Here is a 16,966-nt window from a genome sequence, read left to right as displayed (position 1 = left end):
AATCCTTCCGCCTCAGCCTTCCAAGCAGCTGGAACCACAGGCATGTGCCACCATGCCTGGCTAATTTTTTGATGTATTGTAGAGATAAGATTTCAAGTTGCTCAGGCTGGTCTCAAACTCCTGAGTTCAGGCAATCCTCTTGCCTCTGCCTCCCAAAGTGCTGCATTACAGGCAAGAGCCACCATGCCCAGCCTATTTTATTATTTTTGATGCTACTGATAATGAAATTGTTTTGTAACTTCATTTTGGAGTGTGCATTGCTACTGTATAGAAATATAACTGATTTATGTATATTGATCTTGTATTCTGGAACTTTGCTCAACTCGTTTATTAGTTCCAATAGTTTTTTGTGGTTTTCTTATGATATTCTATGGGTAATAGAATAACATTTGTAAATTGGTAGTTTAACTTCTTCCTTTTCAATTTGGATGCCATTTTATTCTCTTGCCTAACTGCCCTGGCTAGACAATGTTGAACAGAAGTGAACACACTTGTTTTGTTCCTGATCTTAGGGGGAAAGTATTCAGCCTTTCACCATTAAATACGTTATCTTTGGATATTCTGTAGATGTCATTTATCAGGTTGAAGAAGTCTTTTTAATGTCTAGTTTATTTTTTTAAATCATAATGGGAGCGCTGGAGTTTGTCAAATGCTTTTTATGACTCTGAGAAAAGCATGTGGGTTTATGTCCTGAATTCCTTCTTTAATTGCTTTAAGTTTATATGGTTCAGTACATTAATTTTCAGATGTTAAATCAACCTTGCTTTCCTAAGATATCCAAGAGATCTTGGATTCAAATACTACTCTTTGAAGTTTCTGACACTTAGTCTAATACCCTGATACCACAAAATGGGGGTTAAAAACAAACTTTTCAACTATGTACCCCAGTACTCACACTGGGGTGCTTTAAAAAAATTAATTTGTTAGTTTTAAAAAATAAACCTTTGCAGGGAGTTAACTAGTTTCACGCAGAGATGTAATCCAAATCCCTAGGGCTTGTGAGGAAAAAAAGGGTAAATACAGAAGAGAGACTTAGTACCTCAAGAAATGTATATCATAGTTCAAGATGGCATAATTATTTGTTTTTTTTTAATAGTAAGATAAAGTACCGAACTAGAAAATCTTAATCTTACCTGCACAAGATATCGTGGATCCACATTTAAATAAGGAGACAGAGGGTTCATACCAGTTACTAGAAAGAAAAAAAAAATGTCGTATCACAACAAAATTCTTTATTTCAGTTAGTTAATTCAGCTGATTGTTACATGTGCTTTGCAATTTTTACAGGCTCACTGAATACGAAAAATTTCTCCATTTTATTCTCTGTTAGTCTGGGGGATAACTCGCCTTGTGACCCTCAATCCCAAACCAGGTCTTGTAGGGGTGGCTCAGAGTCTAATACCAATAAGATCAAATGAGCAAACTAGCAGGAAGCACAGCCCATGCCAATTATAAAGCTAATTTATTTCACTTTACTACAAGAATATTTGACAATTATGCACATTGCAAAATAAGACTGAGATGAACCAATTTCATGGGAAAAAGAGTGGTTGGGTTTAGTTTTCTGACTGTGCACATGTTATAAAAATGTTTCAAGGCAGGTCCTTCAGATCTTGTTGTTTCTGACAGTTGATTTACCGTGGCAGGGTAGGGAATTCTTGGTTCATTACCAAACGGATGGGGGAGGGTCTGTGCAAAGAAATATGTAAACTCTCAGAGGGCCAGACTTGGATTCCACTACTTTTGTCAATCTTTGGAAATCTGTGCATTACCCGTGACTCCGATCGTTTCATCAATTGAAAGTCCTATTACTTTTCTTTTCAACATGTATTTTGAATTGTGTTACTCATTGTCATAGCTGTTGCTACCATCCTAGTTCAACTACTAAATGTCATGCAACAACCTCCTATCTAACTCTTTGCATCTCTTTCCCTTAAGTGATTTTCTTTTTTTGAGTTGGAGTCTCATTCTGTCACCCAGACTGGAGTGCGGTGGCTGCTCCTGGCCACCGCAGCCTCGAGCTGCTGGGCTCTGGTGATCCTTCCGCCTCAGCCTTCCAAGTAGCTGGAACTACCGGCGCGCACTACCACGCCCAGCTAATTTTTGATTTATTGTAGAGATGAGGTCTCGCCAAGTTGCCCAGGTGGGTCTTGAACCCGCGGGCAGGCAATCCACTCACCTCAGCCTCCCAAAATGCTGGGATTACAGGCTGAGCCACCAAGCCTGGCTGTGATTTTCTTAAGAAAAGGAAATCAGTCCTAATGACTTTCCTCTATACTTGTAATCAAATCCAAACTCCTTACCATGGCTTACTAAAACCAACATTAGCTGCCATCCCCTACTAGTTTGATCTCATTCTCTTCAATCACTCCAACTGCTTTGTAACTCTGCAGACACACTGGCCTACCAGCTGTTCCTTCAACATACCAAGTTTGTTTTTTGTTGGGACATTTGTTCTAGCCATTATCCTGGATGGACACTTGTCTCCCAGGCATTTGTATTGTATTCAGGTCACAGTTCAAATGTCAACTCCTTTTAGTTGCTTTCCCCCAACCCATTCTAAAGGGGATTCCTGTTCTCATCACCGCCTCATGACTCTATCTCATTTCCTTTACAGCATTTATCATTATCTGTGATGTTTTTATTTATGTTAGCTGGCTTACCGCAGTATTATATAAGCTCCATAAAAGCCAGAATCGTCTTTTTTTTTAAACCATTTCAGTCCTGCATCCAGAAAAACAGTTGGCACATTATAGGGACTCAAATGAATGGTATTCATCCTCTAGAACCTCAATTTACCTTCAAATCTCAATCAAATTAGTCTAACAATACTTTGCCACATTAAGGTAGTGAGTGCCCTTTGTGCTCTGAAACTGAGATCCTAAGACTAATATAAAACCGTGTTCTACATTCAGTCTTGACAAAGGTGACAGTAGGGACATGATAGTTCTTTTTTTTTGGTTTAGTATAAAAGACCTAGAGAAATACTATAAAAATTCTCAAGAAAGAAAATACTTTTGTAAACCTTTATCTACCACCAACTGCCTAATACTTTTAAGTCCAAGTTCTATTTACCAGATGAATACTCAAGATTACAAAGTCCCAAAGATCTGAAATGTATATCCATAGGATTGAGGAGAGGCACAAGCAAGGTATTCATGCCTGTGCATCCTTGATCTTGCATATTTCCTTTCCTTTAACTCTTACCTGGCTTCTTTCTTCATGTCTATAAGTCTTTTTAAAGTTCTTTTACTTTCAAAGTTCATCTCGGCTGGGTGCGGTGGCTCAAGCCTGTAACCCCAGCACTTTGGGAGCCCACGGGTTAGAGACCAGCGTGGGCAACATGGTGAGACCTCGTCTCTACAATAAATCAAAAAAATCAACGAGGCATGGTAGTGCATATCTGTAGTTCCAGCTACTTGGAAAGCTAAGGCGAAGATTCGAGGCTGCAGTGGCAGTGAGCTTGCCACTGCACTCCAGCCTGGGGGACAGAGTGAGACTCCAATTTAAAAAAAAAGGTTCATCTTACTTCTCTGTTCCTCCAGACGGTTTCCCAGTCTGTATTAATTTACATTTATTTCTCATCTGCATGCAATTTATTGAGTTTTTTTACCCAGAGGGATACTCTGGGGTTTGGATCATGTCACTTTATGCTGAAAAGTTACCTGCAGGCTTGCTATCTTGGGCTCATTTATCCCAAAGGGGCCAAGCACACGGCCCAACACACAGTAACGTATGCGACGAAAAATAGACAAGATATGGATATAAACGTTAAACAACAAACACCATCTCTCGAGACCACGTCAATCAAGAAGAGCTCCCCGGTGATCTGTGACCTTAAAAACTCCTTAGTTCCGTAAAGAGCGGCCACAAGTACACACTAACCCCAACATTGGTAATGAGACCTCTGAGTTCAGCCTGGAAGGAAAATCAAAACAAACACGAAGCAATAAACAACGGACTAGGCAAATTTAGTGTAGATGCAAAAGCCAGTTAGAAATATCCGAAAGCTAGGCCCGATACTCACGCGGGACGCCAGCCAAATCCGCGTGGGAGTAACCTGCTCCGCCGGCTCCGAAAAAGCCGGCCAACCCCCCTGTGGTTTTGTTGCCACTTCCCCCGCCGCCTTCCATGGTGTCGCAGCAAACTGCCTGACTGCTTTCCGCCGCTGCCTCAGGTCGGGGGTCTTCTGCTGGGCGGCTGCTCCTCGGTAACAGCGGGTAGCCCCGCGTTACCACCGCCTCCTTCACACGCTGACCTTCCGGGCGCCGGTTCCCGCTAAGCACCACACTTCCGCTTTGCGGCAATGTACGCCCCGGAAGTCGGAAGCGCCTGACGGTAGCTTTCCGGTGGTGGGAAAGTGAACGAAACCCGAATCAAAGCGGCGCATCCTGAGGCAGGTGGGGTGCCAGTGGAAGAGGGAAGGCAGGCGACTGCATAAGGCCTGACTCGGGAGGCCGGCGAATCAGCAATTGCCGAAGCAGGCAGCGGCAGAGAGGGAATGGTGCGGGGAGGCGCTAAGACGGAGGCGCAGTCCGTCCCTCTCAGGGTTAGTGAATGAGGCTCTCCGCCCGGGCCGGCCCGGGGACTCTTCGCTGCGGGTCCCAGCATGAATGTGGGCCCCGACTGTGAGCCCTGCACCAAGCGACCCCGCTGGGGCGCCGCTGCAACTTCTCCGCCGGCTGCTTCCGACGCCCGGAGCTTTCCCGGCAGGCAGAAGCGCGTCCTCGACCCCAAGGACGCTCACGTGCAATTCAGGGTTTCACCGTACTCGCCAGGCTGCGTTCCAAGGCGGGCGGGATCGCACAGAGGCAGCGCCACCTCGCTTGGTACGTGGGGGAAAAAAATCTCTGTCCTTTGCCTTGGTCCAAATCTCTTCCTGCCCTCAGCGTGAGGACCCAGGGCGCCAGTCACTCCTTTCCGGTTCTTGTGTGCATCACGCTGAGGTCTATTTGCTGAGCCCCCAAAGCTACTAATGGGGGAAATGGGGCTGCATTTTTCCCGATGTGATTGGTGGTGTGAGAAACCCTGAGGAGCATTTATTTGCTCACAGGGCGCAAAATGGCAAGACACCCCACCTGTTTGCTGCTTCAGATTTCCTTGAGAAATTTGCCCAAGGAAGTCTGTTGTGAAGCAGTAGTTTCTTCAGTCTCTAGATGGAAAGAAAGCGGTTGCAGCTTCATTTGTTCAGATTCTAGGCTCCAGGATGCAGAGCTGTTAGTCTAAGCTGGTATTGTGCTTGGCCATGGCGTACAGTGAACAAGAGAAACTTAATCTCTGCCTTCATACCCTAAAACCTATCCAAACAGATAGTAACAAAAGTCATTATAATAAAGGGTGATGGATGTTTAGATAAGTTTGGGACAGATTGTTCTACCTAACCTAATTTGTGGGATCACAGATAATCTTTTGTAAGATGAGATGCTTATTCTGAGAAAAAGTGAGTAGAAGTTAGCTAGATAAAGAGGAAGTAAGGAAGTGTTTCAGGAGTACAAATGATGGATAGAGTGAACAGGGGAACCGGGGAGAGTAGTGAGAGATGGGACTGCAGAGTGGTACAAACTGGGTATGTAGGCAGCACTAAGGATTTTCAACTTTCTTTTTTTTTTTGAGTTGGAGTCTCGCTCTGTTGCCTAGGCTGGAGTGCAGTGGCATGCTCATGGTCACCGCAGCCTTGACCTGCTGGGCTCAGGTGATCCTTTTGCCTCAGCTTTTCAAGTAGCTGGAACTACAGGCGCATGCCACCACGCTCGGCTAATTTTTTTTTTTTTTTTTTTGAGTGGGACTCTCACTCTGTCACCCAGGCTGGAGGGCAGTGGCACACTCCTGGCCACCGCAGCCTCCACCTGCTGGGCTCCTGCGATCCTTCCGCCTCAGCCTTCCAAGTAGCTGGAACTACGGGCATGTGCCACCATGCCTGGCTGATTTTTTTGATTTATTGTAGAGATGAGGTCTCGCCAAGTTGCCCAGGCGGGTCTCGAACCCGCGGGCTCAGGCAATTCACTCACTTCAGCCTCCCAAAATGCGGGATTACAGGCTGAGCCACCAAGCCCGGCCTAATTTTTTGATTTATTGTAGAGACGAGGTCTCACCAAGTTTCCCAGGCTGGTCTCAAACCCCTGAGCTCAGGCAATCCTCTCATCTCTTTAGGAACACTAACATTTATGGATAAACTGAAGAGAAGTGACTATAGTGGTAGGAGGAAAGCCAGGCTTGTGTTGTGTCAGAGAAGAGAGCATTTCAAAAGTGGGGTGTTTCTTTGAAATGTGGGTGAATTTTGCCACATTTTGTGCCTTTTGCCTGTATCTGTAGCTGTTAATTGAATGGCCCGTTCATTGAAATACCTTAGTTACTGAGTAATATTACTGATGAGAATAAGTGTAAATGATGTGAAGTCAGAATAAAGTTGAAGTACTGATCTCAGTGAAAAAAAGATTGGGTGGAAGTGTTGAGAATTTATTTGTTGAGTATCTGCTTTGTGAGACTGGACGCTTAATATTTTCTCTCATTTTTGTCTTTTCATTGACCCACATAATCCTTGGAAGTAGGTGTTAACCCTATTTTCTGAGTGAGGAAATAAAGTCTCAGAGAAGTGATGTAACTTGACCAAGACAGTACTAGTAAGTGATGGAGCAAAGATCTCAATCCAGGATTATCTGACTCTAGATTGTGTATGTTTTTATTACTTCTTATTGCCTCTTTTTTTGTGTGCTGTGATTATTTCTAGTTAAAATAAAGAAGTTCATAGGAAACCTGGAAAACATCATTTTATGCTTACTTCAGGAGTAAGCTCTGAAACACTCCTGTGATTTGTTGGGAAAGAAACTGCTTGAAGCCAGAAGTAGTGATATTGGAAAGAGAAAGTAAGCAGTCCTTTCTCTGGGGGTCCTCAGAAGGATTGAGGAATGTTTTATTAGCAGGAAGTATGGGTACCTCACCTCTTGCTTTTCCTCCTTCATCCTTTTGAAGCCTGAAGCTGAACACCTTCTTAGTGTCAGGACTGCAGAAGAAAGCTCTCTTTTCTTTCAGCTTCACCGAAACACTTCTGATTTTTCATGAGATGATGTTGTTAATTGAATGACCTACTCACTGAAATACATTGGTTACTGAGTGATATTACTGATGGCAATAAGACTGCACTAAAGTGCAGTCATTAGGTTTTGTAGACTTATCCCTATAGCACTATGCTTCATATTTATTATAGGAACCTAGTCATTGCATCCTTACGTTGAATACTTACATTTATGGAAAAAAAAAATTTTTAATTCTAAATTGATGGAGTGAATGAGTGTTTTGGCACATGCTGGTTTGTAATAAGAGGATTTCCTGAACTATACTTGCTGTGTATAAGAAATTAAATAGAGAGACCAGGCATTGTGGCTCATGCCTGTAATCCCAGTACTTTGACAGGCTGAGGCAGGAGGATCTCTTGAGCCTAGGAGTTCGAAGCCATCCTGGGCAACATAGTGAGACCTTGTTGCTACCAAAAAAAAAAAAAAATCAGGGTGTGGTGGCACAAGCCTGTAGTTCCATTTACTGAGGTGGAATTATTGCCTGAGCTCAGAAGGTTGAGGCTGTGGTGAGCTGTGATCATGCCACTGCATTCTAGCCTAGGCAACAGAGCAAGACTCTGTCTTAAAAAGAAAAAAAAATAGAATAGATGAAGCTATAGAAAGTCTGAGAATCAGGTGGTTCATCCTATTACTCCTTTCTGCCTGAAGCTCATTTTTTAAAATCTGAAGCCTGATTTGTTGTAGAAATACTAAATAAAATCACTAAAGTATTGATGTTTAACAACAAGAAATATGAACTTTATGTCATTACTTTTTTGTGATAGAAGTTATTTAAAAATACAGATATGCCTGAACCTGCGAGTTTGAGACCCGCCTGGGCAACTTGGTGAGACCTCATCTCTACAATAAATAAAAAAATTAGCCGGGTGTGGTAGTGTGCGCCTGTAGTTCCAGCTACTTGGAAGGCTGAGGCAGAAGGATCGCCGGAGCCCAGCAGGTGGAGGCTGCGGGGGCCGGGAGTGTGCCACTGCACTCCAATCTGGGTGACAGGGTGAGACCCCAACTCAAAAAAAAAATACTAATAAAATAGTTTTTACTAGCTGGACTAGGATTTTGTAGAAGGTAAAGATTACATGGAAACTGAATATATTTCTGGTATAAAATTCTCTCCAAGTTTGATAGTTATTATACCATTAGCTCAGTCATAAATAAACGTTGATTTTCATATATTTGCACATGCATGTTTTACTCAGATTATAGTGTTTTAGGAGACATAGATAAATAAGAATGAGTCTATGACTTAGGGTGCCAAAATTCTTACATTGCAATTTAGAGAATGGTTAAGAATGTTTATGAGTTTTTCCTTTTTTTTTTTTAAATTTGAATTGGGATCTTACTGTGTTGCCCAGGCTGAAGTACAGTGGCACAATCATGGCTCACTACAGTCTCGACCACCTTGGCTTAGGGCAATCCTTCCACCTCAGCCTCCCAAGTAGCTGGGACTACAGGCATGCGCCACCACATCCAGCTAATTTTCTTTTTTAATTTTTTGTAGAGATGGGGTCTTGTAATGTTGCCCAGGCTAGTCTCAAACTCCTGGGCTCAAGCAGGTCCCCCGCCTTTGTCTCCCAAAGTGCTAGGATTACAGACATGAGTCACCGTGCCCAGCCTTATGCTTTCTTATTCTAAAATATGATGTACATTAAATCCCTATTCAGTATATTAAATTTGGACAGCACACTTGTTTCTAGTGGCTATGTAAAATGTGGTTTGCTTTCATTTATATTGCATCTCCTGCTCCTGAGCTGTTAATTCTCCTTTTGCCACTGGCTTCTGGTCATTTCTACCTAGTTATCTCTCTGGCATCTCAAATTTAGTATTGACCGAATCATATTTTTTGCCAAAACATAATTCTATATTCCCCATTTTTATTTAATGCAGTCACCATTTTTTCAAGTCTCTCAAGCTTAAAGCTTAATATCACTTTTAACTTCCCCTATCGTTGTAAAGTCTGTGATGAGTTTCCTCAGTTTTACTGCTCTCAGAAGGAGTAGTTTTGGTTCTTGGGCAGTAGTTCTTTAGACTAGATGATCATCAGAATCCGTTTTAGAAAAAAATACAGTTTCCAGCTCCCCTCATACCTCCATCATACTCACATACAGATTTTGACTCAGTAGTTCTGGGGTGTGGCCCTGGGGTCTATTTATTGCTGGCTTCCTGATGAGCCAGATAGTTTAGGAATCACTGATCTATACTAGTGGCTTCCTCACTGGTTTCTGGCAATAGGCTCTTCCATCTTGCCCCTCAGATTTATCCTCCAGGCTGTCTATCATGCATGACTGTGCGCCTCCTAGATTTGAGGAATTATGGCTCATCATGACTTTCAATGCTTGTTAAGTTCTTTATATTTCTCTGCCATTCGTGCTTTTGCTTATGGGTTTCTCTTTATGTGACTGCATGATTATATTTCAAGGCATAATTTGGGTACTATCTCTCCCAGGAAATCTTACCAGTTATCTTCACTTACTCCTGTTCCTTGAAGTAGTCTCTTCCTCAGAAATATCTTAATTCCTTTTCAGGACTTTTAAAAATAATAAAGCTAATTAAAAACTAATGATTGGCCAGGCGCGGTGTCTCAGCCTGTAATCCCAGCACTTTGGGAGGCCAAGGTGAGAGGATTGCCTGAGCCCAGGGGTTCGAGACCAGCCTGGGCAACTTGGTGAGACCTTGTCTCTACAATAAATCATAAAAACTAGCTGGGCATGGTGGTGTGCATCTGTAGTTCCAGCTACTTGGAAGGCTGAGGCGGAAGGATCACCTGAGCCCAGCAGGTTGAGGCTGCTGTGGTTGTGAGAGTGTGCCACTACACTCTAGCCTGAGCAATGAGCACGACTCCAACTCAAAAAAAAAAACCCCTAAAAACAAAAAAAACCCCTAATGATTACAAAGTATATGCTATATAGTGCCCTGAACATTTCACATGCATTATTATTATTTAATTTAAACTTTGCATTAATGTCATGAAAAATACTGTTAATTTGCATGTTTTATAGATGTGTCTTCTGAGACATAGAGAAATGACCCTGACAAATTCACATAGGAAACCAGTGAGAAAGCCCGGATTTGATTTTGTTTTATTGAATTTATTTGTTTTAGACAGAGTGTCACTCTGTCACCAGACTAAAGTGCAGTAGCATGATCATAGTTCACTGTAACCTCAAACTCCAGGGTTCAAGTGTTCCTGCCCCCATCAGCCTCCTAAGAGCTGGGACTACAGGCACACACTACCACACTCGGGAAATTTTTAAATTTTTTGTAGAGATTAGGTCTTGCTGTGTTGCCCAGGCTGATCTGAAACTCCTAACCTCAAGCAGTCTTCCCACCTTGGCCTCCCAAAGTGCTGGAATTATAGGTATGAGCCACCATGCCCAGCATGAATCTAGACATTCTGACTCCAGAGTCTGTGCTCTTATCCTTTAGGTCATACCAACTCTTTTAGGCACCTACTGGTGCTCACTTTCTACCTATGTCTTATGTAATAATATTTATATTCCTATCCTATCTCTTATCACTGGATGTCATTGCTTGAGTACTTAATCTTTAACCCACAGAACCTAGCATAGTGCCCTGCATGTATAATGTGTGTTGTGTGTTTCCTATTTGAAGGAATGTATGACTATACTTTAATTTTTTTTGTAGTTTTCAAACAAAAGACTATTACCAGTTGGATGGACACTAAAGGAATCGAGACAGCTGAATCAGAAAGGTATAGAAACATGTCTATATAGAGAAATGAATAACAATACATGGATATTTTGTCTTGTTTTATTAGCATTTTCTCTCATTTTTTGTTTTTCTGTTCCTCTTCATCTACATTCACTCTTTCAACTTATAAATACTCTTTTAGAGTTTCCTGTCTGCAGGGACCATCCTGCATACTTGAGATACAGAGATTAAAGAGGTTTATAGTCCCTGTCTTTAGGATATTTATAATGTAGCTGTAGCCACAGACACAGAAACACATAATTACTACCTAGTGTGGTAGATGCAACAGTAAAGGTGTGAGCAGTATAGTAGTAGTTAGCATATAGAAAAACAAATGTTCATCTTTACCTATGGGCCATGAAGGAAGACTGTGTAAGGCGGTAAGTGACTTAAAGACTTGAAAGAAAGGCAGGTGCTTACCAGGCACACAATTGAGGCAAGGGCATTAAGGCACATGTACAAAGACATGGAATCATGGAAGAGCATACTCAGGTAACCCCAAGATGTTTAATTATTGCTGTGACATGGGGTGGGTGTGATCAGATTAGTGACTTTTTTTAATATTGGTAAGTTTTTAGCTCTTTCTCTTCTCTTGTAGTTTGGATAGTAAAGAAAACAACAATTCAAGAATAGAGTCCATGATGAGTTCTGTACAAAAAGATAACTTTTACCAACATAATGTAGAAAAATTAGAAAATGTTTCTCAGTTAAATCTTGATAAGTCACCTGTTGAAAAAAGTACACAATATTTGAACCAACATCAGACTGCAACCATGTGTAAGTGGCAAAATGAAGGGAAACATATGGAGCAGCTTTTGGAAAGTGAACCTCTGACAGTAACTCTGGTACCAGAGAAGTTCAGTAATGCTAACATTGATCAGTCACCACAAAATGATGATCACAGTGACACAGACAGTGAAGAAAATAGGGATAATCAACAATTTCTGACACCTGTAAAGCTTGCAAATAAAAAACAGACTACAGAAGGTGAACAGATCAGAGAAGCCAGAAGCCACCAAAAGTGCAGCAAGTCTTGCCATCCTATGGAAGACTGTGCAAGTTGTCAACAGGAAGAAAGAGACGTGGTGCCAGAAAGTCCGTTGTCAGATGTTGGCTCTGAGGACACTGGTACTGGACCAAAAAATGACAACACATTGAGTAGACAAGAAAGTCGCCTAGGAAATTCTCCTCCATTTGAGAAGGAAAGTGAACCTGAGTCACCAATGGATGTAGATAATTCCAAAAATAGTTGTCAAGACTCAGAAGCAGATGAGGAGACTAGTCCAGGTTTTGATGAACAAGAAGATAGTTGTTCCTCCCAAACAGCAAATAAGCCTTCAAGGTTCCAAACAAGAGAAGCTGATGCTGAATTTAGGAAACGGTACTCTACTAAGGGCGGTGAAATTAGATTACATTTCCAATTTGAAGGAGAGAGTCGCACTGGAATTAATGATTTAAATGCTAAACTGCCTGGAAGTACTTCTAGCTTGAATGTAGAATGCAGAAATTCTAAGCAACATGGAAAAAAGGATTCTAAAATCACAGACCACTTCATGAGAATACCCAAAGCAGAGGACAGAAGGTAATTTTTTCCATTAGGAGTATCTCTCCAATAACAGAATAATTTTATAGTGGAGTTTAGCAAGGTTATGATTTATGGTAAAGCAAAGAAATGTTTGTGTTTCTTGGCAACTATTTATACTAAATTTAACACCCAAGTTTAAACTCTAGAAAAGCCAGAAATGGAAAACAAGAAGTAAAATATTGGAAATCAGATTTTTAGTTTAATGAACTTTTTTTTCCGGAATTTTTGGGAATTACTAGAACATGAAAATATTAGGTTGATAGTAGCTACTGTTTATGTAGCCAGATATTTTTCTAGGCAATTGTATATTACACTTTTTTTAAAAAACACTTTCTCTTATGCTCTTGCAGGCAGGTAGGTGGTATCGTATTCACTTTACAAATGAGAAAATTGAGATTTGGGTTAGAGAATTTGCTGAAATCATGTAATTTCTGGGTGGTGATGCTGGGATTTAAATCTAGGTATGTCTAACTAAAAACTTATTTTTTTTGGCATTGTCCCAAATAGAATCTTAAAGCCTACTCAGTAATTTCTGTGATCTCAATTTTCTGAGATAGTGCAGTCAGCATATAATAGTGAGTTCATTTCACTGAAAATTACTGTGTGAAAACCTGAGCAGTAGCTGACACTATGAACCATAATCATGACTCATTTCTGTTTTCAGAAGGTGATTTACATGTGTTTGGAAATTTCTTCCAAGGACTAATGAAAATTAACTCTTGGGTTTTTTGTTTTTTTGTTTTTGGATTTATTGTAGAGATGAGGTCTCGCCAAGTTGCCTAGGCGGGTCTCGAACCCGTGGGCTCAGGCAATCCACTCACCTCAGCCTCCCAAAGCGCGGAATTACAGGCCGAGCCATCAAGCCCGGCAACTCTTGGGTTTTAATATAAGCTTTGTATGTTTTTCTTTTGATTGTAAATATAAGACAAATTGAAGTGAGGGCGCAAGAATGGCATACTTTAAACAATAATGTTGTAAGTTTTGTACTTGTGTATCCAAGGAAATTGAAACAGTAAGTAATTTGTGGTTTTATATATTTATCTTGATCTTAGAAAAGAACATTGTGAAATCAAACATCAAAGAACAGACAGGAGGATCCCTAAATACATCCCACCTCACCTTTCTCCAGATAAGAAGTGGCTTGGAACTCCTATTGAGGAGATGAGAAGAATGCCTCTGTGTGGGATCAGGCTGCCTCTCTTGAGACCATCTGCCAATCACACAGTAACTATTCGGGTGGGTATCACCTCTTAATTATGATGAGAGAAGACTGGAAGTCCTGATTTAATGTGGAAAACAGACCAAGGCATGAAAAGTTTTTGTTTTCTTAATATATACAACACTGAGAAATCTACAGAATGGAGAAAAAAAATGATAGCTTACTTATAGCTAATTACATATATTAATAACAATCATTGTCAGCCAGTGGTGAAACAGTTTTTTTAGTATTTTTAAGAAACCCACTTGTTTCTTCTAGTTTTTTTTTTAATTCAGTTAACAGTGTTTGTTGAGTGCCTACTGCATGTTAGATACTGGATTAGTCTCTAAAATTCAAAGTTACGTATGGTTCAGTGCCCTTAAATCATTCTCAGTTTTGCCCTCTTTTCTTTCTGAGCTTTTGATTCTTGTAGACATCTTCGTTACTGCCTCACAGGTATCTCGAGCTCAACATGTTCTAAAACCAACCTAGTTTTCTTTTATGTGATAAAAAAAAAACACCAAATTTGCCTTATCATTGTTATTATTATTGTTGTTACTGTTATTATTATTGAGTCAGGGTCTAGTTCTGTCTCCTAGGCTGGAGTGCAGTGGTACAGTTCACCACATCCTCAACCTCCTAAGCTCAAACAATTCTAGCTCCTCAACCTCCTGAATAGCTGGGACTAGAGGCATGTGCCACTAATGCCTAGCTAATTAAAATTTATCTTTTTGTAAGGAGGAGGTTTCACTGTGTTGCCCAGGCTGGTCTCAAACTCTTGGGTTCAAGACTCTTGCCTCAGCCTCACATAGTGTTAAGAGCCAACAGGCCAGTCCCTTTTAACTATTTTTAAGTGTACAATTCAGTGACGTTGAATGTTGTGTAAGCATCACCACTATCTTTCCAGAACTTTTTCATCTTCCCGAACTGAAACTCTGTACTTATTAAGTAATAAATAGCACCTCGTTCCCTGTTTCTCCTAGTTCCCAGTAACCTCTTTTATATTTCCTATGAGTTCTATTTTTGAAAAACAATTTTTTTGAGATATACAAAATTCACCCATTTCAAGTGTTTGATTTGGTGATATTTAGTCAGTTTATTGAACTATGTAACCATCGTTGCAATCCAGTTTTAGAAGAATTTCATCACTTACGTAGTTTTAAATAATTTTCTCATTTATTAGATTGCTTGGTACTACTTAAATCAAGACACAATCCATTTTATTGTACAACTCAGTCTAGATATGATAAATATTTTGAAATTTAGAATTCTTTAGCAGATTTAGAGGTGAGAATGACATTGAGCAGAGTTGTGGGGTTTGAGTTGAGCTCTAAAAGATGAACAGAAATTCTGAAGTGGAGTTAATAAGACAAGAGAATTCCAGACATACATATAAGATTTGTAAGAAAAGGTTGTATGGCTGAAAGCTTGTTGGTTTAGAAATGGAAAATGGTTGGTTTTCTAGAACATGGAGTTTGAGTGAGGAATGAAGGAAAAAAAGACTCAAAAGTGGTCTATATCACAGAGGGCTTCAGGTGCCAGCAACTATGTCAAGTCTGTGCAGGCAATAATTGTACTGTAGCAAGATTGATCAGACAGCTACATGTAAGGAAAATAGAAATAAGGATACTTTGGAAGTAGGGAGAGGTAATGTAAGAGCTCAGATGAAGAATAATAAGGAAACTGGTTATAAATTGTGCTTCACAGAAGTATTTCAGGGGTTCTTTTGAAGTTTGGCTCAAATTTCTTTCAATATTTTTAAGTGAAAAACCTATAATAAAAGAGCTAATAAACACAATCAAATTTGAAGATGCTTAATTCTACATTTTAACCAGCAGTTTGTACCAAGGTAACCCATTTTTGTGCAGACCACAGAGCCAAGGTCCTCTTGTTGCTGCTGTTTATCTGAAGGGTTTCCTTAAACATTAAAATAATAGTTTAAGAACTGTTGCCTCCAGGTGAAATGGCTCACGTCTGTAATCCCATCATGTTGGGAGGCTGAGGCGAGAGGATTGCTTGAACCCAGTAGTTCGAGACCAACCTGTGTAACATAGCCAGACCCCCATCTCTACAAAAATTAAAAAAAAACTTGCCAGGCATAGTGGCGTGCACCTGTAGGTCTCACCTACTTGGAAGGCTGAGACAGAAGTATCACCTGAGCCCAGGAGGCCAAGGTTGAGCCATGATTATCCCACTGCACTCCAACCTGACACCTCAACTGAAAAAATAAATAAATAAATACCATTTGCAACTATTTGTGTGTGTGTGTGTGTGTGTGTGTGTGTGTGTGTGTGTGTGTGTGTGTATATGTATATGTGCACAAACCAAGATTTTTCTTAATATCGTATAAGAGTTATATATGTAAATTAAATGGTAGATTGATATAAACTTTCATTCCTAACTCCTGATTTCAAATTTTGTGTTCCCTTTTTTTTTAAAGTCTCACTCTGTTGCCCAGGCTGGAGTGCAGTGGCGTGATCCTGGCTCACTGCAGCCTCAACCTCCTAGGCTCAGGTGATTTGCTTCTACCTCTTGAGTAGCTGGGACTACAGGCATGTGCTACTACGCTTGACTATTTTTTTTTATTTTTTATAGAGACAAGGTCTCACTATGTTGTCTAGGCTAGTCTTGAACTCCTGGGCTCAAGCAGTCCTCCTACCTCAGCCTCCCAAAGTGCTAGGATTACAGGCGTGAGCCACCGTCCCTACCCCAAGTTTTGTATTTCTTAACAAAGTCTCATTGTCACTTATTGATGTTAGAGTAAGTAAAAGTTACTGTGAAAATTATATTTATAAAAATAGCTTTAATTTGATTTAAATATAATGACTTCATGTCAGATTTCTCAAGGGAAAAAAAGATCTTTGCTTTTTTGTTTTTGAGTTGGGATCTTACTTTGTTGCTCAGGCTGGAGTACAGTGGCATGATCCCGACTCACTGCAGCCTCAACCTTTTGGGTTCAGACAATCCTTCTGCCTCAACCTTCCAAGTAGCTCAGACTACAGGTGTGTACTACCATGTCTGGCTAATTTTTTGATTTTTCTGTGGAGATGAGGTTTTGCTATGTTGCCTAGACTGGTCTTGAACTCTTGGGTGCAAACCATCATCCCTCTTTGACCTCTCAAAGTTCTGGGATTACAAATTGAGCCACTGTGGCCTAGCAACTCTGCTGTTTTAAAAAGTTTGAAAATAACTGAGATAGGGTAATAATCATGGGACTTAAAAAAGAGAAAATAGAAGACTGCGTTGTTTTGAGATAAGTTGATAGGACATGGATAATTTTTTTTTTGAGTTGGAGTCTCACTCTGTCGCCCAGACTGGAGTGCAGTGGCCGCTCCCGGCCACCGCAGCCTCGACCTGCTGGGCTCCTGCGATCCTTCCGCCTCAGCCTTCCAAGTAGCTGGAACT

The 16,966-nt window shown here is 40.8% G+C and overlaps 2 protein-coding genes across 9 annotated transcripts in view; one reads left to right on the top strand and one right to left on the bottom strand.

Moving 5' to 3' along the window:
• The window catches only part of LOC103257516 (mitochondrial import inner membrane translocase subunit Tim23), a 28,308-nt gene extending 23,997 nt beyond the window's left edge, over positions 1-4,311 (bottom strand). For 2 of the 3 annotated variants that reach the window (XM_021710980.1, XM_021710981.1), the window contains exons 1-2: positions 4,028-4,296; positions 1,134-1,192 (exon numbers count right to left, since the gene is read on the bottom strand). In XM_021710980.1, coding sequence (XP_021566655.1) covers positions 1,134-1,192; positions 4,028-4,133 — 165 coding nt within the window. In that variant the 5' untranslated portion in view covers positions 4,134-4,296. Of the gene's footprint in view, positions 1-1,133; positions 1,193-4,027 lie in introns of all 3 variants that reach the window. The other variant, XM_008055216.1, reaches the window with a different exon arrangement.
• Positions 1-16,966, top strand: part of PARG (poly(ADP-ribose) glycohydrolase) — a 168,638-nt gene that overhangs the window by 19,906 nt on the left and 131,766 nt on the right. Inside the window, exons 3-6 of one of the 6 annotated variants that reach the window (XM_021710972.1) lie at positions 4,515-4,829; positions 10,713-10,779; positions 11,377-12,360; positions 13,416-13,599. In XM_021710972.1, coding sequence (XP_021566647.1) covers positions 4,610-4,829; positions 10,713-10,779; positions 11,377-12,360; positions 13,416-13,599 — 1,455 coding nt within the window. In that variant the 5' untranslated portion in view covers positions 4,515-4,609. Of the gene's footprint in view, positions 1-4,307; positions 4,830-10,712; positions 10,780-11,376; positions 12,361-13,415; positions 13,600-16,966 lie in introns of those variants that run through there. The other 5 variants (XM_021710973.1, XM_021710974.1, XM_008055215.2 and 2 more) reach the window with 5 other exon arrangements.

This window comes from Carlito syrichta, unplaced genomic scaffold, assembly GCF_000164805.1.
Source record: "Carlito syrichta isolate Samal-C Ts95f unplaced genomic scaffold, Tarsius_syrichta-2.0.1 Scaffold301780, whole genome shotgun sequence".
Classification (NCBI taxonomy): Eukaryota; Metazoa; Chordata; class Mammalia; order Primates; family Tarsiidae; genus Carlito; species Carlito syrichta.
The sequence above is the reverse complement of the archived record's forward strand: the minus strand, read 5'-3'. Positions and strand labels throughout refer to the sequence as shown.